The sequence below is a fragment of the Phragmites australis genome, chromosome 6, assembly GCF_958298935.1.
Source record: "Phragmites australis chromosome 6, lpPhrAust1.1, whole genome shotgun sequence".
Taxonomy (NCBI): domain Eukaryota; kingdom Viridiplantae; phylum Streptophyta; class Magnoliopsida; order Poales; family Poaceae; genus Phragmites; species Phragmites australis.
In genome coordinates this window covers 8,038,533-8,065,440 of record NC_084926.1, presented here as the reverse complement: position 1 = coordinate 8,065,440, position 26,908 = coordinate 8,038,533, and the positions used below count along the sequence as shown (strand labels likewise).

General features: G+C 47.4%; 3 protein-coding genes, 1 long non-coding RNA gene and 1 pseudogene across 5 annotated transcripts; 2 read left to right on the top strand and 3 right to left on the bottom strand.

The window, feature by feature from the left end:
- Positions 1-1,432: 1,432 nt before the first annotated feature.
- Positions 1,433-5,546, bottom strand: LOC133921483 (uncharacterized). 2 transcript variants are annotated; one of them, XM_062366368.1, is made up of 12 exons: positions 5,305-5,545; positions 4,291-4,416; positions 4,119-4,176; positions 3,165-3,245; positions 2,987-3,058; positions 2,669-2,913; positions 2,494-2,565; positions 2,298-2,408; positions 2,147-2,228; positions 2,015-2,061; positions 1,770-1,851; positions 1,433-1,593 (listed from the first exon to the last, which is right to left on the bottom strand). In XM_062366368.1, the coding sequence occupies exons 1-12, from the start codon at positions 5,472-5,474 to the stop codon at positions 1,504-1,506; spliced, it is 1,236 nt and encodes a 411-aa protein (XP_062222352.1). In that variant the 5' UTR covers positions 5,475-5,545; the 3' UTR covers positions 1,433-1,503. The 2 variants fall into 2 exon arrangements, with proteins under 2 accessions (XP_062222352.1, XP_062222353.1); XM_062366369.1 differs by lacking the exon at positions 2,494-2,565 and having other exon boundaries at positions 5,305-5,546.
- Positions 5,547-6,660: 1,114 nt separating this feature from the next.
- On the top strand, positions 6,661-8,379 carry LOC133920412 (uncharacterized). The gene is made up of 3 exons (XR_009910098.1): positions 6,661-6,769; positions 7,131-7,445; positions 7,536-8,379. It is a non-coding gene; the product is annotated as an uncharacterized LOC133920412 (long non-coding RNA).
- Positions 8,380-9,665: 1,286 nt separating this feature from the next.
- Positions 9,666-16,629, top strand: LOC133922915 (mitogen-activated protein kinase kinase 10-like; annotated as a pseudogene).
- A 95-nt stretch (positions 16,630-16,724) lies between these two features.
- On the bottom strand, positions 16,725-18,314 carry LOC133921482 (peroxidase 5-like). The gene is made up of 2 exons (XM_062366367.1): positions 17,856-18,314; positions 16,725-17,759 (listed from the first exon to the last, which is right to left on the bottom strand). Exons 1-2 carry the CDS (start codon positions 18,063-18,065, stop codon positions 16,974-16,976), a joined length of 996 nt encoding a protein of 331 aa, XP_062222351.1. The 5' UTR covers positions 18,066-18,314; the 3' UTR covers positions 16,725-16,973.
- A 2,277-nt stretch (positions 18,315-20,591) lies between these two features.
- LOC133920411 (myb-related protein Zm1-like) lies at positions 20,592-21,926 on the bottom strand. The gene is made up of 3 exons (XM_062365031.1): positions 21,758-21,926; positions 21,519-21,648; positions 20,592-21,420 (listed from the first exon to the last, which is right to left on the bottom strand). Exons 1-3 carry the CDS (start codon positions 21,894-21,896, stop codon positions 20,685-20,687), a joined length of 1,005 nt encoding a protein of 334 aa, XP_062221015.1. The 5' UTR covers positions 21,897-21,926; the 3' UTR covers positions 20,592-20,684.
- Positions 21,927-26,908: the final 4,982 nt, after the last annotated feature.

The window sequence follows — 26,908 nt, the reverse complement described above, 5'->3', positions numbered from 1 at the left end:
AAGTTGCTTATGAATTTACTAAACTTCTTATTGTTCGGAAGTAGAGGAATTTAGGCGCAATCTCAACTTACTAAAGTTACGATTGAGGGAGAGCCTTAGAGATTGAGGAAGTTTGAATTGTAAACTGAACCGAGTCTATATGCTGAGTTTGTGTCGGTTTAGATGGAGATAGAGTTATGTCTGGTATTCAAACTATATAGCGCATGTTGTAGATAGTTTCTATCTCCTATTTAAGTTGGATATCTACTGAAACTCGGTTCTATCTGTAAGCCACGCACGGGGTTGTTCCCAGCATTTATAAACGCGTAAACAACGGCCTGGAAGGTTGAGACGCTTTCATCTATTTTCACACCTTCTGCTCCCTGTGCGGGGAGCGGCGCCACGTGGGTGACATGACATGCACGCGCGCACGATTGACCGGTGCAGGAACGACGTTGCGGTCGGAGGAGCAGCAGAGGAGGATCGAGGAGCTGCTGAGCCTGCGGAAGGTGCTCCGCAGCACGAGGCAGTGCCCGTCGTGCAGGATGGCCATCGCCAAGACGGAGGGCTGCAACAAGATGGTGTATCGGTGCGCGACAACTGCGGCAAGTGCTTCTGTTACCGCTGCAACTGGGCCATCAGCGGCTACAACCACTTCGTGTGAGTACATGCCAAGTTCACTCTCGCTCAAATTACAGTCGTTTCACGCATGCGATCGAGACACTCACTGCAACACGATTTTACATGTCGTTTTGGCGTTCGCAGCAACGGGGCTGTTCGAGCGCGTGGGCAAGGGGAGGCTCCCGGGGCAGCAGGCAGGGGCGGACCTACGTTAAAGCTTAGAGGTGTATAAGACTTCGGACAATTTTTTGTTTACTAATGATCTATTATATACATCATATTCATATGACATTTTTAATTTAATAAGTGAGATACTTAAATCTTTAGTCTAATAAATAGGAAACCTAATTATTTTTGTTCTAGCTCTGCCCGCCACATACAGCAGGCACGAATGAACAACCATGATTTGGACGAGGACGTGGAGATCCCGGAGACCGGGCGGATGCGGGCGCTCAGGTACCCCTGCCCGACCTGCGGCGCCAAGCGTACCAAGGTTAGCAGCAACGCCTCTACCATTACTAGTCGTTTGCCACAGCTTTGGACTTTGGAGCATGTTGATCAGCTGGCTGCTTTGATTTGATCGAACAGGTGGGCGGGAATAACCACCTGGTGTGCGGGGCGTGCCGGACCCAGTCCTGCGCGCTGTGCTGGAAGAGGATCTGGAAGGCGTCCGAGCACTACGGGCACTCAGGTGGTTGCCAGTGCCAGCAGCGCAGCTGAATGTGGCGGCACCCGTACTTCAGTAGAGAGTGTTGCAAATAGCTGGTGTTTTGCCCATCAGCGATTTACCAGCATCGATATGCAAGGAAAGACGCACAAGGAACAAGGTCCATTCAAGACATTTATCAGCTCTTAGCTCAACCAATTTCTTGTATATTTAGTTTAAAAACAAGTTGCTCATTACTAGTTCCATAAGACGGACCCAGTCATAAACCTATGGTTCAGTACAGCCTCGGCGATCGGTCGCTTGCGGTAATCGGGATTAAGCATTGCCTGTGGAAAAATTAATCAGAGTTAGTATCTTGGCTGAAGATAGATATATACTCGGGCCAAAAGTAGACTACTGAATCAGAAAATTTCCTAGATGACCACTGCAATAGCGTGCATGATTTGCGGCAGTAGATGTTTAACGAACAGATAAGTTTTGACTTAGCATGATAGAGGCAAACCTGCAGCAACTCCCAGCCAGCACCATCCCCTAAATCTAGAAAATTTACTGCTTCTGACAACCGATCATCTGCCAGAAAATACCTACAGGAATTGCGAAGATAGATAAGCATGTGTTGAATCTGAATATCAATATATCATGACTGGTGAGTAGGTCGAGAAATCAGCAACAATGAGTTTTATTCACTGAACATGGATTTGCTATGACTGAGCAATGAAAAGTCTGTTTTGTTTTAGCAACTCGTACTCTCTTGCAGCATAAATGTCGAGCCGGAAGGTGTTCTCCAAAAGTCTCTGCATAATCAATCGATACTATGTTAAGTGCCTGAATGGAAAACAGAAAACAATATTCCTTTTACATAAATATATCCTCAATCACCTGCAACGAAATACCATCTGTAATGCCTGCTTCGCAAAATGGAATAAATGCCATGTATGCAACAAGCAGCCCAGCTCCATAACTGTTTTATCAAGTACATGCAAATGTCAGCGTTCATTTTTGTCGAAGAAAAAAAAAAAAGAATACTTGCATGTCATCAGCTATTCCAAAGGCTCGCTTCTCCAAAGGAGTTGATGCTCCAGCAGCAGATGCTCGATGCCACAGTCCGTTCGACAATGCTCCAGCTCCAACAAATGAATACCTATCATTGTCGAAAGTATATGTTTTCTAATATGTTGTTTCACCCATATAAAACAAAGGTAAGAGAGGGATGAGTAAATATATACTCAATGTCAACAGAAAATGCCAAATCTCGCAGCCTTGGAATTAAATACCGTGCCTCTTTCTCCACTACAGTGCTATAGAACAGAAAGTTACACTGATCAGTAGTTACTAGTTAGTACCTAGTTGAACATAACCAACACACCGCAGAATGAAAGCTAAAGAAAATCTGCAGCATACTTGAGAACAACAGAAGAAGGTCCAAGGCTTTGGTGCAGTCTATCATGATTGTGCATGTGGACGAGGCCACTCATAGCACCATTAAGCAGCTTGAGAACAAAGTATCTCCTTTGTTCCAATTTGTATGCTCGATCGAAAGGGTTCCAAAATGGTAGGCCTCCAGATTGCTCCTTCAATTGCCTTTCACTGGTTACTTTCGCATAGTCTGCAGCACTATATCTTCCGTCATCCCGGAAGGCAAGCCACTGTAGAAAATCTATATCAGACTTACATGCATTATGTGGGGAGTCTGAGAACCAACAAACTTGTGTTGTAAACCTGCTCTCCAGTTGCTGTCTCAAAGGCGCCTAAAAGAAATTGAATGTTCTCACAGATGTCGCTAGCATCACTCTGTAAGTAGAAGTCAAGAGGAGGGGTTTTTTTTTTTTGTAAATTTCATGTATAACATAATCAATCGGGTTTGCAATTTCTGTTTGCAGTTTATGATTTACCTAACCTGAAGCAATGCATGTGTCCTTAGCTCATTCAGTGCCATCAAATCAGCTTCAGAAGAACCAGCACGCGCTCCAGGGTATACCTTTGTTTCAAATCCTATGTCTTAGCACATATAAGACAGTCAATATATTCATATATCTGTGGCAGAGAAAGGTACCATCATATAATGCAACCAAATTGAAAGGTTGGAATTATGTCCTACTACAAATCATCTTTTCAAGGCACTGTTGAATTAAAGGTCACACCATTTCAACTATTAACATGTGTCATATGTGCTGCATTTTAGTATTAACAAGTAGTACAATTTATGAAAGAATAATGTATAAAACCAATTATCTGTTGATTACAACAGAATGGCATGTGACTAAACTTAACAAAGTAACCGTAGTTGTCATGGCGTCGGGATATCGTCAACATAACGCCGATATATTGGTGTGGCAGAGAACAGCGTCTCGCCACGGGGACGCCACGGCTTTGTGCGTTGTGGCGGGCGCAATAGAGGGAGAGGGGTACCTGTATAATTGAGGCCAACTCCGTCTAGTGTCCGCCTCTCTCATCTGGATCTCCATCCACAACCCGTGCTCGGTGAAGATCCGACGGGAGTAGGCGGCACGGGGAGGGCGGAGGGAGCAGGTGGATGCGAAGGGAGAAGGCGACGCGGGGAGGGCGGAGGTGCTAGGGTAAGTAGAAGGGTGGTTGGGTTGGCTTAAATGGGCCGAATTAGTGGGTTGGGCTAGCTGGCAACCTATTTTATTTGTGTATTCTCCTTTTCTTTCTTTCTTTTCTTTCCTTTTTTATATATACTCTGAGATATAATGTGTATTAGGAAAATGTATTAAAATGTGTGTATTCGCCACGCCGCAAGCCTTAGGTGCTGTAAAATTGTGAAGGTGGTGGGTCGCCGCGTCTTGCCACGCCGCCGTAACAACTATGAAAGTAACAAATCTAAGCATACCTTAAATACAGCTTGTATGCCCTTCAATGGACCTTGAACAACTCTTCCCTCATAAAGTCTGGAAATAGACCATGATAAATGAATAATGAGTATGCCTTTACTATATTATAAAATCAGTATATAAGTTCCTTGCCAAGAAAAAAAAACAGCATATCAATTAGAAGGAAATAACCTAATCTTCACTTCTCCTTCTCCAACATCTTGGACCCTCAATCGCTCAACCTCTTCTGGTGAATATCCGAGACCAAGCTCTTCAATACCAGCGATATTTGAAGGTTCTCCAAATTGAGAAGAGTAACTGTTTCACATGACAGAAAGTCAGAAAAGTTGATTATTCAACAAAAATTGGGGTGTGCTTCACAGCTTCAGTACTCCACCTAAAAAGAAAAGGTTTGTGAATTCTAAAGCAAAAAGTCGTATTTTTCTGGAGAGAAAAAAGGAGTAAGGAAGCAAGGCCCTTCATTTATGACTGTAGCATAATTACAATCTGCAAAAATATATGCAGAAGCAAGGCCATAAAATATCTGGTGACTTTTTGATAGCTCTCTGAATAAAAGGAAATGGAATACTGTATGCAATGGGAATATTAGATGCAGCATATTACATCATGGTGTACTAACTTATGTGGAGTTTTTTCTTCGAGAATGTAAGCTATGTAGAAATTATTAATAGACATATGAAATTATGAATAGACATCTTGAATTACCCGTAACATTACATCTAGCTCTGACAGGCGCTTTTCAGTTCTAAAATGCCATCACAAGCTACAACTAGGAGTATATGATAGTGCCAGTCAATAATCATCTTCCTAGCATTTCTCTGAATCCGTCATCCTTTTGTTTTCCTAATTCCTAAAATATTCAGCCAATGGAAATTGTCGATTCATTTAAAAAAAAACAAGGAAAATTTAAAGGCATACAGAGTCGTGAATGATGTCAGTAATCATCACCCCAAGCTCCCAACTTGAAACCACACGCTGCCCATTTCCAAGGGATTTCAACTGGAAATAACCTAATCAACCTATGGAAAAGCTAGAACACCACGAATGTTCAGACCAATTCCACACAAACAAGAGAAACCAAGTTTCACTTTCGAATTATGTAAGCACTTTCCCCAAGTGTACATCTGCAGTCCTAAAATTAATCAAAATGGCAACAAAACTAAAAAGAATAGAAAAAAAACTGACCTTGTGATGTTCATGAAGCCATAGCCACCCAAGAACTTGCCCACCTCGAAGTAAGCAGGGTTGGTCATGAGCCGCGCAGAAACCGGCTGTAGCGACCGTCGGCGGGGTCGCCGGCGCCATCCACCGGGCTCCGGTGAGGCGAGGAAGCGCGCGGGGAGAGCCTTCAGCATCGTAACTGACGGGGTTCCCTCAGCGCCGCAAAACTGACAGTGTTGTGTTTGGGGATAGGCAGCAGACGCTTCCCTCAGCCACAGAAAAGACTTTGCGTTTTTTTTTCCCAACAAACATTTACCCCATTTCTAGAGCGATTTTTCTGTTTCAAAAATCTTTACTAATATAAAGTACCAGTTTTATCGTACGTCCTCCCATCCAATCCCACCATCCATCTAATCTAATAAAAAACCAAAAAAAACAGCAAACAAATCACGCAAAACTAAAAATCAACTAAAGCCTAACCGCCCTCCTTCCCTCAACCACCCGCCCCGGCCGCCCTCCTGCCTAGATCACCCCCACCCCGCCGCCTCTCGATTCCCAAACCCTTCGCCACCACCTGCCGCACCCGTTGCCGATGGAGAACTTGGCAAGCAGCGGCCTCCGTGCCGCCTGCCCCGGTACCGACGGCCTCCTCGTGGAGGCCGCCTACGGGGTCAAGCTCACACGACGGCCGTCGCCATAGCTGCCGCCGCCTTCACTCTGCCCGCCGCGACACCACCTCTTCCCCCCGTCGGGCCGCTATCTCCCTCTTCGCTTGGTCGCCACCTTCGCCGTGCGGGGGCACACACGATCTCCGCCCCTGCCACCCTTCATGGCCGTCGCCTCCAGTAAGTCATCTTCCCCAGCTCGGGTCGCCCTCCATTTAAGCTTTTCCCCGATCCACGGCACGTTATCTCAGCTTTGAGCTTTCCCACATTAACCAGGAGGAACGGCACTCGGTGGCCCGCACCCGAACCCTAACGATGACGGCCCCAGGTTCCGATCACTGGCGGGGAAAGGGAAGCCCGTCCCTCTAGCCGACATCACCAGCACCAGGCGGCCCAACCCCACCAGATCCATCAGCGTCGCCAACGTTGTCAAGGTAAATTTTGTCGCTTTAGCTCGAACAAACCAACAGCCCGATCTAGGTCAATCATGCCATTTCCGTCCGATTGCTTTTTTTTCTCTGTGAAAACTGTCTCGTTGCCCAATCCTCGCTTGCTTGGCCGCAGGAGAACGCCAAGTTGCATCATCTGCTCGGCGAGAAGACGTGCGTTGCCTGCCTCTCCATTCCATCATTGTTCCTGTGAAAGGGGTGACAAGGATTGCTGTTTCTTTCTGAATCTGAAGAAATGTAGCGTTGCTTTGATTTCTTTTTTGCAGAAAGATCATCAAGGTCAGTAGAGTTGAGATGCACAAGCTCTGCCTCGCGCTGAAAGCATCACACCAGCAGAACCTGCAGCTCACACAGACCAATTCTCAGATGCTCGCGGTTCGTCTATGTCTCCATCCAGTCCCTGTCTCACCATAGCTGCACTAATTTTAATCCTTTGCTCTTGTGGCTGTTCCTTGATTGATGATTCAGTATTTCAGTTGGATTGTATGCTTACTGTGTGAGTTATACCTGTGCACCACAATATAAAAAGAGATGCTATATTTTTGGGGGGTGGGGGGTGGGGGTGGGGTTTCAGATTCAGTTTTCCCAAATCATATATTGAATTGAACTCAGTTATGTTGGATGTGAAACATTGAGTAATTTTGTACATAGGAAAGAAACCAAAGCATCACGCGCAGTTGATTTATTTTGTGCTACAGCATAGAAGCTGTCTAAACCATCTTTCTGTTTTGTGCAGGAACTAAATCTGGGGAAAGATAGAGTAAGCTGTCCTGTTTCTTTTGTGTTTGAGTTTCTTCGATTGTCAGTACTCAGTATGGATTGTTAATTTGGGAACTATTTGCGGATATAATGTGCATCTCAAGGTATTGCAATATGAGCTGTCATGTACAGTCGCAGTGCTTAAGTAAAGGATTCAGAACTCGAGGCAAGCAAGAGCATGGCTTAACTCAGCTTCTTTTTATTATAGATGCCATGATTTTTTTACTCATATTACGTTTTGCAGCGTAAGAATAAGACTGTTAATCAACGGCGGAAGAAAGTAAATTCACAGGTAGATAGCAAATTTGTAAGTAAAATGGTCACCATGGTAATATACAACTATTATAATTATGAGATTGTTTGATTTCTATAATAAAATTAGGAGGTCATGAAAGCCATAACTTCCAAAGTTGCAGCAGTTGAGGCTCATCGAATTGATGGTTCAGTCACCAGTGCCGTTGAACACCATTTTGTTGAATCTCAATGTAAAGCTAACACTTCTTTCTCTTCTTTTGTTGTGGATTTTTGTACTGTACTCAGCAGTCATTTTGTACCGCTTTATTCAACACGAGTTGTCTGTTGTGTAAGTTTATTCATGGTGGTTTCGGTCAGTATTGTGGCATTCTCATTTTGCTAGCTTTGTAATGTACTATTGTCTTATGAGTGTTACATTCCAAATAGTAATAGTAATCAGCAATGGTCTGCCATCGGCACATTTGATTCATCGGTGTTCCGCAATCAATTCATGTGCAATTGTTATTTCATTCAGGACTCTTCTTTCTTATCATCATATTTTAAAATTATGTTTGTTAGAGAGCTCGAATCATCAGGACTCAGCTTTAGGAGATGCAGATTTTGCATTGCAATACAACCCAGCACAAACATGGTGACTGTGCACTGTTGCGAAAATTCATCATGGTTTGTTGAGTTCCAATACAAAGCAACTTAAATTGACCAGCAAGGCTGCGATGGAAGATTTCACAAACAATATCCTCTTATAGTCTACACAATAGGAACATGTAGCTCTCCTTTCTATATTTGGGTTGGAACAAGTCTATGTTGCTTTGTATGATTGTCACCTGCAAAGAATTGGAATAAGCCTAAGTTGTTTTGTATGATTTGTCACTTGCAAAGAGGATAAGTCGTTCGTAAATATTCTTCTGCATGTGATGAATATTTTTTCCCCTTAATTTGTGGGTTACCCCTCTTTAGACATGATGGGAACATTGAGCAACTCCTTCGCCGGGTGTTGAGCAGAGATGGATTAAAGAATGCAGGCACTGATTCTGAAGTCTGATCAGCTTGAGATTCCTTCGTTGTTTATGAGAGAATGGAGATGCATTTTATTTGTAATTATTTTTATGGTGAAATAATTGAGAATATCGTTATGATATATGTTATTTTTCGATTGATATGCTATGATAATAGAAGGACATGTATTCAAAATATTTGGTTACCGTTGCAACGCACGGGTATTGTACTAGCAGATTTTTATCCACTTGTTTTGTATTAGGGCGTGTAATTATGTGATGTGGGATACACTATTACAGGCTCTGTTACTTAATGGCAATATGCCAATATGTCATACATAACCTCATCTTTTTTTTCCCTTCGAAGCTTTTTTTACACACTTTTTAAATTTTAGATATCTGAAATTTAAAAAATAGGATCAGGCAACAGACTTTGGCTACCAGTGGCGGGGTTAAGGTTAGAAGTTTTAGGATTTGGGTTTTTACATGGCTACCGAGGAGGTCGGAGGAAGCATTCGGCCCAGCGGAGAAGACGAGTATGAGACGATGGGTCCTGTCGTCGGCCGTGGGTGGCAGATGATGACCGGTATGCGGGGCTGGGGCTAGGGGCAAATAGAGACTAGATGTTAGTGAGTGAGGAGCAGAGGTTGCAGATCTGATGGTAGGATCACCGCCGGAGATGACTGGAGGAGGGTGGAGACGAGGGAATGAGCCGGTGCTGAGCATGAGTAGCGGTTTACAGTCACTATCTAAAAAAAAATCAGATATCTGAAAAAAAAACCGTCTTTTAAAACTTCTTTGAGGCTTCTTTGAAGAGTACAGTCGCCATCTGAAAAAAAAACAGATATCTGGAAAAAAAACGTCTTTAAAACTTCTTTGAAGAGTACAGATTTGATTGGAACATAAAAGTGAAGTAGTACAAGTTGATTGATTTGGTTCTAGTTTTCATTTCAGATTTGCCACTCATTGTGTTAAGTAGGATATATTTTGTTTCAGTAAAGTAATGGCAGAACTCTATTTCTGAGCTGCTGCTGAGCTGACACCCCGCTCTCTCCGTAATCTCAGAAGTTTCCGTTACGCCTGGGAGCCTCAGAGGAGAGAGATTTCCATGCATTATGGGGGAGTGGTAGGTAGTCAACACCGCTAGCCTAATTTATCACTCCCCTCCTCGCAAACAGCAGCTACTGCCCCCCTCCCCCCACAAATCCATTGCGGCTCTCGAGCGCTCGATCGACAGAAAGACACAAGAACTGACCTTCGCAATGGCGATGGCGCTGTCATTGGCGAAGCTACGGGAGCGCAGGCAGCTCAGGCTATCTGTGCTGCCGCCAGTGTTGCCACCATTGTTCACGTACCAAGAGCACCCATTCGGCGGCCTGCCGTCCACGCCGCCCGGCTCACCCGGTCCGGTCATCGACAGCCTCGCCGAGCTCTAGAGGGTGGCCGTCATCGGCCACGGCGCAGGCGGCACGGTCTACAAGGCGCCGGCGGTGACCACCGAGCCCCTGATAGTCGCCGGCGAACTCAGGAACGCGAGAGTGAACACAGAACGCACGCACACGAGAAGTGGGAGGAGATTTCACTACTAATGGCCGCAGCTTTTCCGGTCTGTTTCATTGCATATATTAGGAATGGAAACATGCATACATGGGCTTGAAGCCCCACCTTCCCCGCCACGTCGCACAAGCTGCACGGTGTGCCATTTTGATCGGTCACCCGTGCGACATGCCCGGCGAGCGCGTCGTGGACTAGGCACGTCTCTAACCACCCGCGATTCTACGCTATCCAAACTAAGCACCTAAATGCAGATACATTGACAGGATTAGTTCAACAAATTTTGAAGGCGGGGCTTCAAGCCCATGTATGCATGTTTCCATTCCTAATATATGCAATGAAACAGACCGGAAAAGCTGTGGCCATTAGCAGCAAAATCTCCTCCCACTTCTCGTGTGCGTGCGTTCTGTGTTCGCTCTCGCGTTCCTGAGTTCGCCGATGACGATCAGGGGCTCGGTGGTCACCGCCGGCTCTAACAGCTGGTATCAGAGCCGATAGGTGGCGTCCAGGCGCGAGGAGTTGTCATCGTGAGGGGATCTCGCCTTTGGATGCAATACAATCCAATCGCAAGGCCGCCCTCACCAAAAAGGCAACGCGTCGACGAGGAGAAGAAGATGGCCGGTGACAACGACGGCGCGTCAGGGTCTGGCGAGCGTCGCATCGTCAAGGAAAGCTCGCTGGTGTGGCCAATGCTCTCTCGCACGAATTATGCGTAATGGGCTATGCTGATGAAGATCAACTACGAAGCTCTGGAGGTTTGGGAGGCGATCGAGCCCGGGACGGGGGTGCATCGATCGGTGGATTGGCAGGCCATGGGCGCGCTGATGCGCTCTGTCCCCAGTGAGATGTGGGCGACGTTGGGTGCTAAGCAGACCGTCAAGGAGGCGTGGGAAGTGGTGAAGACCATGAGGCTCGGAGCCGATCGTGTCAAGGAGGTCAATGATCAGAGGCTCCTCAAGGAATTCGAGAACATTGGATTCAAGGAAGGTGAGAGCGTCGACGACTTTGGCATGCGGATCACCAATCTCATTGCCAATCTGAAGGCGCTCGGTGAGACGATCGACGACGCAAGTGTCGTCAAGAAGTTCCTCCGCGTCGTGCCACCCCGATTCAATCAAGTGGCAGTCTTGATCGAGATGTTCTGCAACACTAAGGAACTGTCAATTGAGGATCTCGTGGGGAGGCTTCGCGCGGTGGAGGATCGGTTCGAGGACAAGGTGGATCAGGTCGTGGACAAGGCCGGACGGCTACTGCTCACCGAGGAGGATTGGCTTGCGAAACACAAGCACCGTTTCCAATCCAGTCCGAGCAAGGAGGGCAACAATGGCGACGGCGGTCAAGGAAAGGGCAAGACACCTCATCGATTCGAGGGTAGTGGCTCAGGCGCGGTCAAACTCACATCAGAGGGCACGCCACGGCGAAAAGGCCGATGCCGCAACTATGGCATCTATGGCCATTGGGCGTAAGATTGTAAGCGCCCAAAGAAGCGGAAGGAGGAGGAGAAGCGCGAAGAGGCGAATGTGGCTGTGGCAGGAGCTGATCAGCCGGCGCTGCTACTAGCGTCGACGAGTGGCATCGTCTGCGCACCGAACAAGATCGTCCACTTGGCGGAGAACAACGTTGTCCCGATCGAGTGCGACAACGACACCTGGGTTCTGGACACCGGTGCCAGTAACCATATGACGGGCACTCGGTCTGCCTTGACGCAGCTAGACGACAAAGTGAGCGGCACCGTTCGCTTTGGCGACGGATCATGTGTTGAGATCTGTGGACTCGGCTCAGTGATCATGGAAGGTCGTCATCAGGAGCACAAGGTACTCATTGATGTCTATTACATTCCCAAGTTGAAGAGCAACATTATTAGCCTTGGGCAGCTCGAGGAAGGGGGATGTAAGGTGGTATTGGAGAATGGCCGACTGAAGGTGTTCGATCGTGAACGCACGCTAGTGATCAGTGCACCACGCACTGGGAATCGGTTATACACGATCAAGCTTGGAGTGGTGCCACCTGTGTGTTTGCTGACTAAGTTAAATGATGTGGTTTGGAGATGGCATGCTAGGTATGGGCATCTGAACTTTAGAGCTCTTCGTGATCTTGGCAGAAAGAAAATGGTTGATGGGATTCCAGTAGTAGATCGGGTGGAACAAGTCTGTGATGGCTGCACTTTGGGCAAACAACATCGGACCCCATTCCCACAAGTGTCCTCTTTCAGAGCTGAGAAAGGATTAGAGTTGATCCATGCCGATCTGTGTGGTCAGATTAGACCACCTACTCCAGGTGGCAAATCATATTTTTTGTTGGTTGTTGATGATTTCAGCAGATATATGTGGGTTGAGGTGCTGAAAACGAAGGATGAAGCATTGGCTTATCTGAAGAAGATCAAAACCAGAGCTGAAGTTGAGCAAGGGATCAAAGTAAAAGCACTGAGAACAGATAGAGGGGGGGAATTCAATTCCAATCTGTTCACAGTGTTCTGCAATGAGACAGGGATCAAGCACTATACAACTACCCCATATTCACCTCAGCAAAATGGAGTAGTTGAGCGTCAAAATCAGACAGTGGTGGAGATGGCAAGATGCATGATGAAGAGCAAGTCAGTGCCAGCAAGGTTTTGGGGAGAAGCAGTAGCAACTGCTGTATATGTCTTGAATCGGGCACCAACAAAGAGCTTGACAGATAAGACCCCATTTGAAGCTTGGCATGGCAAAAAACCTCGAGTTGATCACTTGAGAACCTTTGGATGCATTGCTCATGTGAAGGACTTAGGGCCTGGGGTGAACAAGTTGTCTGACAGATCAAAGAAAATGATGATGCTGGGTTATGAAGCAGGAACCAAAGGATATCATTTGTTAGATCCCTTAACAAATCATCTGCATGTCAGTCGTGATGTAGTGTTTGAGGAGGATCAAATGTGGGACTGGAGCAGATCAAGCAGTGAGCCTGAAGAACCTAAAACCTTCTCTGTCGAGTTTCAGTCTACTGTTCCAATTTCGACAACAGCCGGTTCTGAAGGAAATGCAGAGATTGTGCAACCTGAGCCTCAATCACCTGTTGATCAAATGCAACCCTGGTCTCCACTAAGTAGTTCTCAGTCTTCTGCAGTGGCTGGATCACCTTCAACACCACCAGCACCACAGCAACCCGAAATCCAGTGGGCCACGCCACCATCAGATGCAGATGCAGATGCAGACTCTGAAGGTGTGGGCCTCAGGTTCAGATTTCTGTCAGATTTATTTGACAACACAGAGGAAGTTCATGACTTCGAGTATAGTGGTTTGTGTTTGCTGGCAGCCGATGAGCCAACAAGTGTTGAAGAGGCACTTGAAGAAAAGTGCTGGAGGGATGCCATGCAAGCTGAGCTACAGTCTATTCATGAGAATAAGACATGGGTGATGTCTGATCTGCCAAAGGGACAGAAGGCCATTGGGCTCAAGTGGGTTTTCAAGGTGAAGAGGGATCCATCAGGCAACATAATCAAACACAAAAGCAAGACTGGTGGCAAAAGGATATGCTCAAACACAGGGGTGAACTTTGATGAAGTCTTTGCACTTGTGGCAAGATTGGAGTCAGTGAGGCTGTTGCTAGCACTTGCTGCACATGGAAAGTGGGAGGTACACCATATGGATGTCAAGTCGGCATTTTTGAATGGAGACCTTCTTGAAGAAGTATATGTTCACCAGCCACCTGGTTTCTGTGATTCTAAACATGAAGGTAAAGTATTTAAACTAAGCAAAGCATTGTATGGCCTGAAATAGGCGCCAAGGGCCTGGAATGCAAGGCTGGATCATGAGCTAAAAGGCCTAGGTTTCAGAAGAAGTAATGTTGAGCATGCTGTATACAGGAGATGTGAGGGCAATTCTTTTCTGTTGATTGGAGTATATGTTGATGATCTCATCATCCGTGGGCCTGATAGCAACAAGATTGAAAAGTTCAAGCAACAGATGAAGAAATTGTTCAGCATGAGTGACCTTGGGCTGCTAAGTTACTACTTGGGGGATGGAAGTGAAGCAAAAGCCTGGAGAAATTACACTCTGCCAGAGTGCCTATGCCTCCAAGATAGTTGAACTCTGTGGCATGAAAGGGTGCAATGCAGTTGATACTCCAATGGAGCAACATGTAAAGTTGCTGGCTGGCACAGCAGGGAGTGTTGTAACTAGGTACAGAAGCATCATTGGAAGCTTAAGGTACTTAGTTAACACCAGGCCAGACCTAGCTTTTTCTGTGGGTGTTGCAAGTCGATTCATGGAAGCACCAACCAAGGAACATTGGGCAGTGGTCAAGAGGATTGTCAGATACATTTCTGGAACAATCAACTATGGTTGCAGGTATGTGAAGGGAAGGAATTCTGAGCTAGAACTGTTGGGATATTCTGACAGTGACCTGGCTGGAGACCTTGTCAAACGAAAGAGCACCACAAGGATTGTTTTCTTTCTTGGACCAAACTTGGTGACTTGGACATCACAGAAACAAAGGGTCGTTGCACTGTCCTCATGTGAAGCTGAATATATAGCTGCAGCAGCTGGTGCCTGTCAAGGTGTGTGGCTGAGTAGACTTGTGGCTGAATTGACTGGAAGCAAAGTTCAGAAGTTCAAGCTGCTGATTGATAACAAGTCTGCAATTGAGCTCAGCAAAAATCCAGTGTACCATGAGAGAAGTAAACACATTGATACACGGTTCCATTACATTCGTGAGTGTATCAGTGATGGAGTGGTTGAGGTCGACCACATTGGCACAGATGGACAACTAGCAGATGTTCTGACCAAGGCACTCGGCAGGATCAGGTTCGTCGAGATGAGGCAGAAGCTAGGTGTGATCGATGTTCGACAGGATTTAAGGGGGTGATTTGTTGAACTAATCCTGTCAATGTATCTGCATTTAGGTGCTTAGTTTGGATAGCGTAGAATCGCGGGTGGATTAGAGACATGCCTAGTCCACGACGCGCTCGCCGGGCATGTCCCACGAGTGATCGATCAAAATGGCACACCGTGCAGCTTGTGCGACGTGGCGGGGAAGGCGGGGCTTCAAGCCCATATATGCATGTTTCCATTCCTAATATATGCAATGAAACAGACCGGAAAAGCTGCAGCCATTAGCAGCGAAATCTCCTCCCACTTCTCGTGTGCGTGCGTTCTGTGTTTGCTCTCGCGTTCCTGAGTTCGCCGGCGACGATCAGGGGCTCGGTGGTCACCGCCGGCTCCAACATACAAAGCGCGGCACCGTCGCACGGGCGCGGTGCTCGCGGTCAAGGCGCTGCGCGACGACGTAGACGCCACGCTCCGCGAGGCCGACGTGCACCTCCGCGGCGCCCGACCACCCGCACATCGTCCGCCTCCACGGCGTCTTCCCCGGACACCCCGCATGCGGCGACCAGCTCCTGTGCCTCGTCCTCGAGTACGTCCCCGACGGCTCCCTCGGCGACGTGCTCCGGCGGTATGGCCGCCTCTCCGAGCACGCCATCGCAGGCATCGCCCTGTGCGTGCTCTGCGGGTCTGCGGCCTGCGCCACCTGCATCGCCTCGGCATCGTGCACGGCGACGTCAAACCGTCCAACCTCCTCGTGGACCGCGGCGGCGAGGTCAGATCGCCGACTTCGGCGCCAGCCGCCTCGTATCCAATGGCTGCGCGCACCGCGGCCCCCCCGGGACGTGCGCATACATGAGCCCGGAGAGGCTGGACCCCGAAGGGTTCAGCGCGGCCGCGCCATCAGCCGCTGCCGACTTCTCCAGCGACGTGTGGGCCCTTGGAGTGTTCTCTTGGAATGCCACGTGGGCAGGTTCCCGCTGGTGGCCGCCAGTGAGAGACCGGACGGGCGGCGCTCGTGGTGGGCGTGTGCTGTTAGGAATAAACCTGACTTGGATGTTGTCCAGTCAGGTGTGTGTGTCGCGCGGCAGTGCGTTGCCAGTTCATGTCGTGCAGGTAGTTAGGATCACGACTGATGAGTCGATGATCGTGTTTGTGCGGGAGTCCGGTCGAACTTCGCGGGATAGCTGCGAGGATCAAGTCGCAGTTGGTTAGGATGGTGGGGTGTGTGGCGCTGGTCCGCGCGCAGGAGAGGCCAGCGCGTGCGGAAGGAGCGAGCGGCTCACGCGACGTTGAGGCCCTGGTCTTGCGGATCATGGCGTATAGGCTGGGCATGGAGGTGAGCGCTCTGTGGTGTGTTCCCCGGGCTCATAAATACCTCTGTACTCCACCGTTTTGCCGAGCCAAGTTCAAAGAATAAACTAGCCGAGATACAGGCCGTAGCGGCGGCCGCGGCGTTCGTCGCCGGAAACCACTGTTCATCTTCTTCCTTGCATTCCAGTGAGCTGTGAGAGTGTGTGCTTTCCTGGGAGGCTCCATCATGTGCTTCGGCGGCGCGCCGGAGGTCCCCGTGGTGGCATCGTCGGAGTTCAGGGACTTCGTGCGGCTGTGCCTGGAGAAGGACTGGACGAGGAGGGCCACCGTGGAGGAGCTTCTTGGACACCCCTTCGTCGCCGGGAGGCCACCCTGGTGCTCCACCAACGAGTGGCTCACCAACTTTGATTACGAACTGACAAGCGAACGGAGATGATTTACCTAATCGGAGATCAACGATCCAGACTAAGACGAAAATAAATTCCTGAATTTTCTTGACCGCTTGATCAATGAAGACGCACACCCGACTGGAACATGAAAAAGATCAGAGGTGGCAGAATCACGAGGTCAAGGGATTCGGAACATGTTTAAGAGGTGGCCCGTGAAGGCTCAGTGGTTTTGCACATAAATCTGGGCGGGTGCTAGCTGCTCGAGAAAATAACAGCCTAGTTTTGGGTACTCAGGCCAAGGAATTTATCGCTGTGGGAAACATCTCTTTTTGTTAAACAAAAAAGAAATAATATTGCAAGCAGTAAAAGAATAAACAAAAATAAGCCCGAGCTTGTACGGGCCTTCACAACATTGAGAACCATACCCGAGACTAAATGTATAATTGTGCTAAGAGCCGACTGACAAACCCAAAACCCTGGTTGAAATTGTGTTTTGATTCGGTAACCATGCCAACTAGTAGTGATTCACCACGGAGCACTTCTCCCTGATCTCCCCCTCGTCGCCAGTGAGCACCTCGATGGCGCCCATCTTGACCATCGCCGCGGCGAACTTGGCCTCCCACGCTTTCCCGACTGCGGCGTGGAACGCGACGATCCCCGCGGTCCAGGGGCTGTCGAGCAGCGTCTGGTCTGAGGTGAACGGCACCTTGTGCGCCAGCACGTTCTTGAAGTACTGGTTGTCGAGGCTGGTCGGCGTCTTCAGGTCGAGCGGCACCGTCGTGCGGTCTTCCATGTCGTCCGTCGACGGCGGGCACCGCCGCTTCAGGTCCGCGGCGTACTCCGGGTCGAAGGACGGGTCCGTTCGCTCCGGCTCACCGCTGAAGTTGTACAACCGCTCCGTGAGCGAGGAGCAGTGTGACCGGCCGATGGTGTGTGCGCCCGACAGCGTCACCATGTCGTCGGCCGAGAGCCCCTTGCGCCTGAAGTTCTCAACGAGCTCCCCTACGGTGAAGGTCGGGAACGGCACGTTGTCATCGAGCACCTCGTCCACGTCGGACACGCGGCCGTCGCGGCGGCCGGAGGGGACGAGGTAGTCGATGCCGCCGGCTAGGTACGCCCCGTCGCGCGCCGCGAAGGCCACGATGTCGGCGCAGGACACCGTGCGCGGACAGTGCGCCTCCACGATGGCCTTGGCCTCCTCGATGACCTCGAACCCGCGCAGGCTCGGGTTGTTCGCCTGCGAGTCCTTCTCCGCTTCGTGCCCCGGCGTCGAGTCGATCAGGATCGACGCGTCACATCCCTGAACAGAGCAAGCGTAAATCATTAGCATCACTGGACACGAGAACATTTCTATTAGCTGCGTGCGTGCATTATGCATGCTTATCTAGTTGCTTACCCTGACGAAGCAGTCGTGGAAGTGCATCCTGATTAGTCCGGCGGCGAGGCCGGGGTCCCTGGCGACGGCGCGGCGGACGGCGTTGCGCACAATATCCTCGGCCTGCGGGCACGTGTGCTTGTAGTACCCGACCTCCAGGGGCGGCGACGCGCGCGCCACCGAGGAGGCCACTAGCACTGCCCATGCAAACACCAACCACGGCTTCATCATGCTCACGCGAGCGGCTACCAACTGCTGATCACTGGTCTGATCTCGACAGCTAGCTCGATCTCGATGCTAGCTCTTCCAACACTGCGGCTCTTAACTTGGCAAATCTCGAGCCTGTTAGCTGGGAGTGCAGAAATCGGAGAGATAGGGAGAGGTGATGGCCAGTGGACCTCTATTTATACATGTGCATATGTAAACATAGCTTTGAATTGGTTATAGCAGTTGGGAATGGCGCCTGTACTATATGATCAATCGATCATATCGTACCGAGTCAAGAAGACCCGATCCAAGGAGTACGTAGCCAGGCAGCCTCCATCAACCCAGCCGTCAAGGTTTAATTTTCCAACAAGCAAGCGTGTGTTCACAATACGCATGCATGGACCTCGTCATTTCGTCAAGACCATGGTCCACAGCAACATATTTTCCATTTTTCCGCGGATCTCGAGGGGCGATGAACGGTGCCTGATCGATTGACTAACGATCATGGACACACAATAATCAGTTCGGTGCATGCATGTTTGCGTAGAAAACGTCGGCTGCGATGCGAAAGGGATGAGTCCGTGCAACGCTAGCTAGCCTTGCGCATGCAGGATCGACGAACTGGTCAGAGACGGGGGCCTCGACAACATACACATATGGTCATTGCATGCATGTCATTGCTCAAACTTTTGGATCGGAACAACCATTTGCATGCGTAACAGAGCTCGTTATATATATGCAAAATACTTGTCAAGGTTCTTAAACAAAGCGTGAGCTCGTGATCGAGCTTTTGACATGGTCGATTGGGTGCCGCGACAAATTAAAGCCGTGTGAGTTTAGAGGACGGAGGGCGTGAGATTTTCTTCCGTTTTCGTTTACCTCAATGCAGAAGAGTACGTGCACGATGCGCTAACTGGTAGATTTTAGTGCGTGCACCAAAGCCGCCTATGATGGGGTCGAAGACGACGTCATCGCGGACTTTGTTAACCCCAGGCTCCATGCCAGATGCAGTAATGACATACAAAGGTCACATGAACTGATGATGAACTTTGATAATCCACCCATGTAGCAGAAAAATTAAAATCAATTGGCAGTGACCGCGTAAACGTGTACCTCTCTCTTTCACAAATTATGACATCCACTTGCCTACTTGAGAGAGATGGTAAGCTAACGCTCTTTGAGAAGATGGTTAGCTAACGCTCCTCCCAAGTGCAATGGAGGCTACAGGCCTTGTTGATCGCCGGTAGACCCCGTCCAGATAAGTATGTTTAACCGTTGCCCCTTCCTCCGTATTTATTCTCCCTTCCTCCCGTTCCATCTTCGTTCGTTCGGAATACGGTTCTATTCAATCGTTAAGCTACAGCCGGGCAGCTGGGCAATCCATCAAAATTCAGAAATTTGTAAGGCCTGCGGCCCAACACGTTTCTCAAACAAGCCTATCATCGTGTTAGGTAACCTACTTCGGTACTTCCCTATCATGTATTGGCCCATCAAAGCCTGTCCAATCAAGCCTAGCAATTAAATGAGCAACTCAAGAAGCCCTGTCAGGCTGTGGCCCCCACAAGAAGAAAAATTCCCTAAAAAAACAAGAAGAAAAAGCTAGGCAGCGGTTGCAACATGTGTCCCGGTTTGTCTTGATGAAATACACAAGTGGCAAATCTAAAATTTAATCCCTAATAGGTAATAGTATAACCCCTCAACTAATTATCTAAGCCAATACTCATCTGGTTCTTAGTCTATAGTTCATTGATTCAGTTAGGAGCATACAAGCCTTATTTCAAGTAACGTTCTGTGGTCGGTGCAGAGCGTATATCAAGTTGGTGTCTTGTGCAGGCATGCTACAGTTAAAGGATCGTCACTGAACAAACCGACATGGAGCTTAATACACCTCTTAATTTTCAAATCCTTGAAAGTTCAGGCATACGATATGAACCCAAATGCTTCCAATCTTTTTATTAGGCAACCTACTTCGGTACTTCCCTATCATCGTGTTGCATGTGATTTCTTCGTCCGGGCCTACATGTAATATTGTAAAAGAAAAGGATATGCAATCAAATATAAAGAATGAAAGAAAAGAAAGAGAAAGAAACAATGGCAAATAAAAAGTGAGAAGAAAAGGTTGCATCGCATTATCAAAAGCAAAAGCTTTCGGAAGCATATTCAGGCGCCGGTAATGATTCTCAAGACGCTTTTATGTGGCGTAGGACTCGGATGATCAAACGCTTACATCACGACGACGACATGCAATTTGCACTGCACAGACCAAACAACACAGTTACACATAGGCATGTAGCACTTCTCATTGGCTCCTGTTCTACAACGAGTGCTGTTGCATAAAAGAGAAACGACTCAACTTTGCGTGAGACATCTCCAGGCTGTTTGTTGCCCTCTCCTCTTGTAGTTGTGTTCAGTGATAGATTCACCTATGTTTATAGGAACATCAGTTGAATTTTTATTTTACAGTGACTCATCATATCAACTTTGCGTGACACCCATCATTTTTTTAAGGTCTGCCACTGGCCGTGTATCATTCCCATCCGTCCGATCAGATTGTTCTTAATCCCAGCCTTTGATTCTAAATCGGACGGAACGGATCCGTCATGCTACTTATAACAGAACGGCAGATGATCCGATATCTGGAGTTCAGCAATTGGTGGGCCCGGTTTCGAAGTAGGTGGAGACTGGGTCCCCCTCCGTGTTGCCGAGTGGGCCCGCAAATCCCATCTGGTCCAGTAGGTCAGACTGGGCCTGCGTTTCCCCTGTTGGGCCCCGCAGGCCCAGCTCCTTCTCCAAATTCTCCAACCACCAATCGTTAGCCTCCTCTGCTTCGCTGACGCTGGCGGCGTTGGCGGTACGTGGCACTGTCGCATCGCCATGGCTCGCGCCCGAGACGTCCGGCACGTCGGCGCTGTCGCCATCGATTATGCTCCAGATCTCCGGCTCGATATCTATCACCGGAAGATCGAGCATCTCCTCCTCCATGCCGCCGATGCACGTCGTCAGGGAGGACGAGGAGCACGGCGACGGCGGCATTGGCTGCGGCGCCGGGAACGCCCCGGTGGGCGCATCCACCAGCATGTCCGATATGTCGATGTGTTCTGGTTCGAAGGCAGATATGTCGACCATATCGGGCTTCTTGCTCGTGCCGCACTGCTGGCCAGCGTCGCTGCCCCCGGAGCTGTTGTTGGTCGTCGTCGACGAGGACGCCGAGGACGACGTGAGGGGCGTGCCGGCGTCTCCGCTCGCCTCGGCGTCGTTCTTAGTGGCGCCCGCCTTTTTCTGCTCCCTCTGCGCCACCTTCTTCTTCAGGTGCGTGTTCCACACGTTCTTGATCTCGTTGTCCGTTCTTCCCGGCAGGCACGCCGCGATCTTGGACCACCTGAACAACAAAATATTGACCCAAACATCAGTCTCTTTACCTAAGAACCCCTGGAAACCTACAAGGATCCAGTCGAAATCTCCGGTGCAGCGACTTACTTGTTCCCGAGCAAGCCGTGCAGCTTTATGATGGTCTCCTCCTCATCGGCGGTGAAGTTGCCGCGCTTCAGGTCCGGCCGCAGGTAGTTGATCCACCGCAGCCTGCAGCTCTTCCCGCACCGCAGCAAACCTATACAAAAAACAAGGAATCGGTCAGCAAATTCCGCAAACTAACTGTGCATCTCTCCTGTGCTCTCTGCAACTTGCCGTGCACATTGCGATGCTTGGCTAGTAGCTACCTGCTTGCTTGGGGAGTGCGCGCCAGTTGGCGTGGCCATGCTTCTGGATGTAGGCGATGAGGCGCATGTCCTCTTGCGGCGTCCAGGAGCCCCTGTTCAGCCCCACCTTGGCGCAGCACGGTGCTCGGCCTCGCCCCATACCTCTTCTTCGGATCTCTCCCTGTCTGCCGGCCTCCGCGTTCTTGCTCCACCGAAGTTGACACTACGCCCGAGTTGTGGCTTGATCGAACGATGCAGAGCACTGAGCTCGGATCGGGAGGGGCACGGGTATATATGTGCACGCGCAGAGGCTGGCAGCGCTCTCTGGGCCTGTCGCGATGATGACCGGTGACAAACCCAGCAGTTGCACGATTTTTTTTATAATAGTATTTTAATGGTATATTGTTAAAATAAAATTCAGAAATAGAAAATTACAAAATAGATGCTACTCGGTACTCCGAAGTGACGACCAGTATCATGTCAGCAATCGGAATATCAACATCTCATATGACACACACGTGATCATAAGAAAGGATATGTCGACACTTAGAGTGTTGAGAAGACCTGTTGGGATTCTGTGTTCCGATATGTTCCGCTCTACATGTAAATAGGAGTGGCGATAGGTTCCACTCTACAGACTAATATTGGTGTCGACATATCTTATATGACCACTTGTCAGCACTCGTAATGCCAGTAAGATTTCGCGCACAGCCAACCGCTTGTGTGGCGCCAATCTAGTCATTTGTCGACACTCGGAGTGCCGACTAACATCTATTTTTTTAATTTCTCATTAAAAATACTAGTATTTAAAAAATCCAGTTGCGCGACCCTACCTCTACCTCTGAGACTATTGCGCCTACCAAACCCTTGTCCCGGGAAAGCAACGCCCTGTGACCGGAAGCTTTGGCGGAGCGAAGCCGTTCGTGGCTCAGGTTGGCTCGGCAAGGGCCTACGGGTTGTTGTTAATCAGGCCGTGCCCTCATGATGGAGTTAGTACGCCTGGTGATCTTACACGCGTACCTGCTTAGGATAATCTTAGGCTCCTGATGCTTGTAAAAGATATTGATGTGACAACTTTTCCGGAGTAGTTGAAAACTTTAAAATACTTGCCTTTTTCGTATTGGATTGCACTGTATGAATAATATTGTATATTCAACTATAGCCTCTACTATTTGTACTTGGAATTCTATCTGTTAATTTTCAAATCCAGTACCTTTTTCATTAGTGCAAGTGAACCCGTATTTTGTGTACCAATCTGATTCTGACTTAGTGAGCTTATAAGAAAAAGAAACGTCAGTTCGTGGGATGGTGAAGCCTGAAGGCTGCAACAAGTAGAAGCAGCCGTCGTCATGCTTATTGTCACTGTTGTCATGGTTGTAAGATCAGGTCCAGTAAACTCAGAAGGGAGCTGAGTTGATACTTTTTCTGGGCACATATTGGCTGAAATGTTACCGGATGATCTCGTGGGGCCTGCGGCGATCTAACTGTGGTTTTCTTCTTGTTGTATGTACGAGTAGGATCTCTGATGTGCGATACCATCTTTTGGTAGTGTGATTGAATTTTCTGGCCTACCAACAGACATTTCAATTGCTTCAGTTACGCGAGTTGATCAACCATTTAAACCTGAGTCTGCTTTTGGTAGAAGCTCTAAAAAGGCAACGTTGAAGACAACAGCTGATCTCAACAGTACCTATGAAGCAGAGACGTGTAAGCCCTTAGCTTGAAAATAATTTTACTTAAGTACTATTGTTCTTCTTTTAGCGGAATATTTCAATTATATTATGATTCTGAATTGTTCATTTGTGAACATAGCCCTACCTCCGACAGTGATTTCAGCATATGGTATAGTTCACCTGAATGGAACAAAAACAAAGATTCCTCCCAGATAGCAGAAAGTTGGATGCTCAAGCAATGTTAGTATACTTCACATTAATTGTTTTTGCATGTACTAATTGCTTCTGAAACTTCAATGCCTGGTTAGATGATTCCTGCAGTACTGGAGTCCTGTAATCTCATTTGTTTTTCAGGACATTGACAATTTGTTTTCTAAAACAAATGCAAGGATGTGATTTTCTAACAGTGAGCATGAGTTGTGACACTCACTCTGTACATCAGTGAGATTGCGAGTATCTGTATTCTATACGTGCGGCCGCTTCCCTGCCCTATCTGGCGGCGGATCCTTTCTAGATCCAGCTCCTCTTACGTCCTCGGCGGTCTCAGCTCGTAGGGGAGTTCTGTCAAACAATAGTATTCAGTTTTTAGTTTTTTAAGTAAAATTTGTGTAAGTAATTCTCTGAAATAAATTAGAAACCAGAGAGCTAAAAAAGCAGTTTCTCTTAATTCACTTCCCGAGTAGAATCAATTCCTACGTATATTTTATTTTAAAGAATCACTTTCAGCCACAAAATCATTTTCTCCCAAAAAATCATTTCACATAAAAAAATTTGAATCAGCTCTACTAAACAAACACTTTCTCTCTTCCACTTCCCTTGGGCACTGTCAACACCATCGTCTTCCAACCCCACCCCCTCCCCTCCGTGCTGATCTTATTGATGGTCTACTGATTCGCTCAATCTCTCTTGTAGAGATGCTGACGTCTGGCGGTGGTACGATTTGTCTGTGTGCTTTCCCAATGGCAGGGGTCAAGTCCCATTATGTAGTCACCGGCTCACCGCACCGGGGAAGCGTTTGGAATGGGAGACGGCTTCCACACCGCAATCGGGTCGGATTCGGTGACTAGTACTCGAACGGGCCTCGGCGCAAACAATGGATTAGATATTGGCCCGCTTCGCCTTCCTGGGCCTTTGTTTTTCCGGGCCATCTCTGCACACCTCCAATTTTTGTTAGCAGCGAAGAGTAATATGACGATTATTTATATTTCTTTAATAAAGAATTGTCAAAATAGATGTCTATTTTGAAAAATCATACATCTAAACTCTTATCACCCTTTAGAAGGGCGACAAGATTTTAAAATAAAAAATGTCACGTTCCATTGCTCTCAAAATTCAAACGTTATCTTTGTGGTGTATAGGAGATCATGATATAGCTCATAAAAAATTCAGACAAAAATATGATATGTACAATGACAAACAAACAATACAATTTTGATTGTACAGAGTATGTCACAATTTATATAATATAACTTGTCTTTTTTATTTCTTATTGTACATGTATTTTTTAAGTTGATATTTTTTAGAAATGCATATGTTGATCGCGGGCCTTGCGTGAGGGTAAGTTTGATTTTTTATTTGTTGCTCGGATGGACGATCAGAGACTGTGGACACGTAGATCTTGTTGAGACGATTCTGTTTTGCTATCTATGCCCGATTTAGACACTCGATGAAGCTGTAGCGAGCCTAATAAATCTATATCGTTGGATAACAAGAGAGAGAGAGAGAGAGAGAGAGAGAGAGAGAGAGAGAGAGAGAGAGAGAGAGAGAGAGAGAGAGAGATATGGATGATATCAGGTGGGATTGGTCACCACCTTGATCTCCACCCTTTCTGCCCGACAACCCCGACGGCTCTCTCGCCTGTGCCAAACCCTAGCAGCCCGTCTCCCACCAACAGTTGCCACCACCCCATCCAAGCTCACCGCAGCCTAACCGCACATTGCCATGCCATGTTGGCCGCCACGGTTGTCACCGATGGTGGAGGCCTGATTGGCGAGGGGAGGGCCCAAGCAGGGGAGGTGTCGGACAAAGGCAAGAAAGAAAGAAAAGGAGAAACAAGAGAAAAAGAGAGAGAAGAAGGAAGAGGAAGAAGAAAGGAGGAAGAGGAAAGAGAAGGAAGAAGGAGAAGAAGAGAGAAGAAGGATGTTTTTTCACAAGTTTGCCAGATTTTATCGTCGATTTGTGTTTCTACTCCCAAGATGGTGCTGCCTCAAGACATAGCTAGTGGTCGTCTTCATTGTCGTTGAAGGAAAGTGAATGTAGCGAAGGGCTATGCTTTTAACTTGTTATTTGGTTATATTTATCTTTTAATTGTCGCACTTACTAGCAATTTATTAGATTAAATGTGAGCATGTGAATTACTTTCTTACAGTTGTTTATATTCCTCGAATGCGAAGTATGATGTGTATATCTATGTTGAAGTTATGTCCTTCGATTATACATGATACCTTAATATCTACTTTATGAAGTTTACGTGAATTCTTGAATTAAGGAGTGAGGTAAGCGAGATTTGTCGCTTGGAAGTTGTTTATTTACTATAATGTGCAATGTTGAAAGTTATGTTGTTACCTATGCATGAAACATGTCCTATATTTACATCTCATGCATTGAAAGTTATGTCGCTGTCTTATAACCACGATCGTATCGATACAACACCGTATGAGTTACTCGAGGAGGAGTATGGTGCACACCCTTATGTTACTCGAGGAGGGGTAAGGGTGAGCAATGGCATGTCATATGCATACATTTGCATGCACGTAGATGTATTTACTTTAATTGCATCGATATCGTTCTTATATTGCGAGGAAGTCTTTAATACTGTTTTGGATGGTACAACTATGGTGAGTCAGCTAGTGGATAATAGCATGTGGTTGTTGTGGTATTATCAAGCTTAGTTATGTTTTTTTTCCATATATCGTTAACCTCTTTAGTTTATTATCTTTGTTAAGATGAATGTTTAATCATCTATAGCTAAATAGGTTATTGAAGTAATTCGCTTACTGAGATTTTTGAATATATCATGGATGTATTTTTGAATCTCACCCTTGCTATCTTTCCAGGTGTACTTTGAGGCGATGATGAGCTTGTGAGATGGGTAGCTGCACGTTGTTTGCACTTTCACATGTATCATTTTATTAAACTTGTTATGTTGTTAGTTGTTAACTCTTAGCCTTGATATGTATGTTTTGGTATGTGGTGGTTTGGATGTATGTTCGAGACATGTTACTCGTTTGTTAGGATGTTTATACTGTTAGTGTGATATATATAATCTTTCTTTGTGGTGATTTGGTCAATTACATCTCTAGTTTTAGAGGATGTGCTATCAAAATTTTCTGTAAGGTTCGATGGTCTTGTAGATTGGTTTCAGTTGCACTCCGGGCTTGTGGTGGTCCTCAGGGTTATAGCATCCTCTATACCATATATTTTTTTTAGATTTTTTATGATTATTTTGATAGTGTTTTGAATTTTGAGAGCATTGAAATGTTGTATTTTTATTTCATTT

What these genes read in the sequence shown, in the direction of transcription:
- LOC133921483 (XM_062366368.1), bottom strand. Translation starts at nt 5,474, where the DNA reads ATGCTGAAGGCTCTCCCCGCGCGCTTCCTCGCCTCACCGGAGCCCGGT. An exon ending in TTTGGAATAGCTGATGACAT is followed by an intron (nt 2,229 to 2,297) that starts GCAAGTATTCTT and finishes TTGATAAAACAG; the next exon opens with TTATGGAGCTGGGCTGCTTG. An exon ending in CTGGCTGGGAGTTGCTGCAG is followed by an intron (nt 1,594 to 1,769) that starts GTTTGCCTCTAT and finishes ATTTTTCCACAG; the next exon opens with GCAATGCTTAATCCCGATTA.
- LOC133921482 (XM_062366367.1), bottom strand. Translation starts at nt 18,065, where the DNA reads ATGATGAAGCCGTGGTTGGTGTTTGCATGGGCAGTGCTAGTGGCCTCC. An exon ending in TCCACGACTGCTTCGTCAGG is followed by an intron (nt 17,760 to 17,855) that starts GTAAGCAACTAG and finishes TGCTCTGTTCAG; the next exon opens with GGATGTGACGCGTCGATCCT.
- LOC133920411 (XM_062365031.1), bottom strand. Translation starts at nt 21,896, where the DNA reads ATGGGGCGAGGCCGAGCACCGTGCTGCGCCAAGGTGGGGCTGAACAGG. An exon ending in CGCACTCCCCAAGCAAGCAG is followed by an intron (nt 21,649 to 21,757) that starts GTAGCTACTAGC and finishes TTTTTTGTATAG; the next exon opens with GTTTGCTGCGGTGCGGGAAG. An exon ending in CACGGCTTGCTCGGGAACAA is followed by an intron (nt 21,421 to 21,518) that starts GTAAGTCGCTGC and finishes TTTGTTGTTCAG; the next exon opens with GTGGTCCAAGATCGCGGCGT.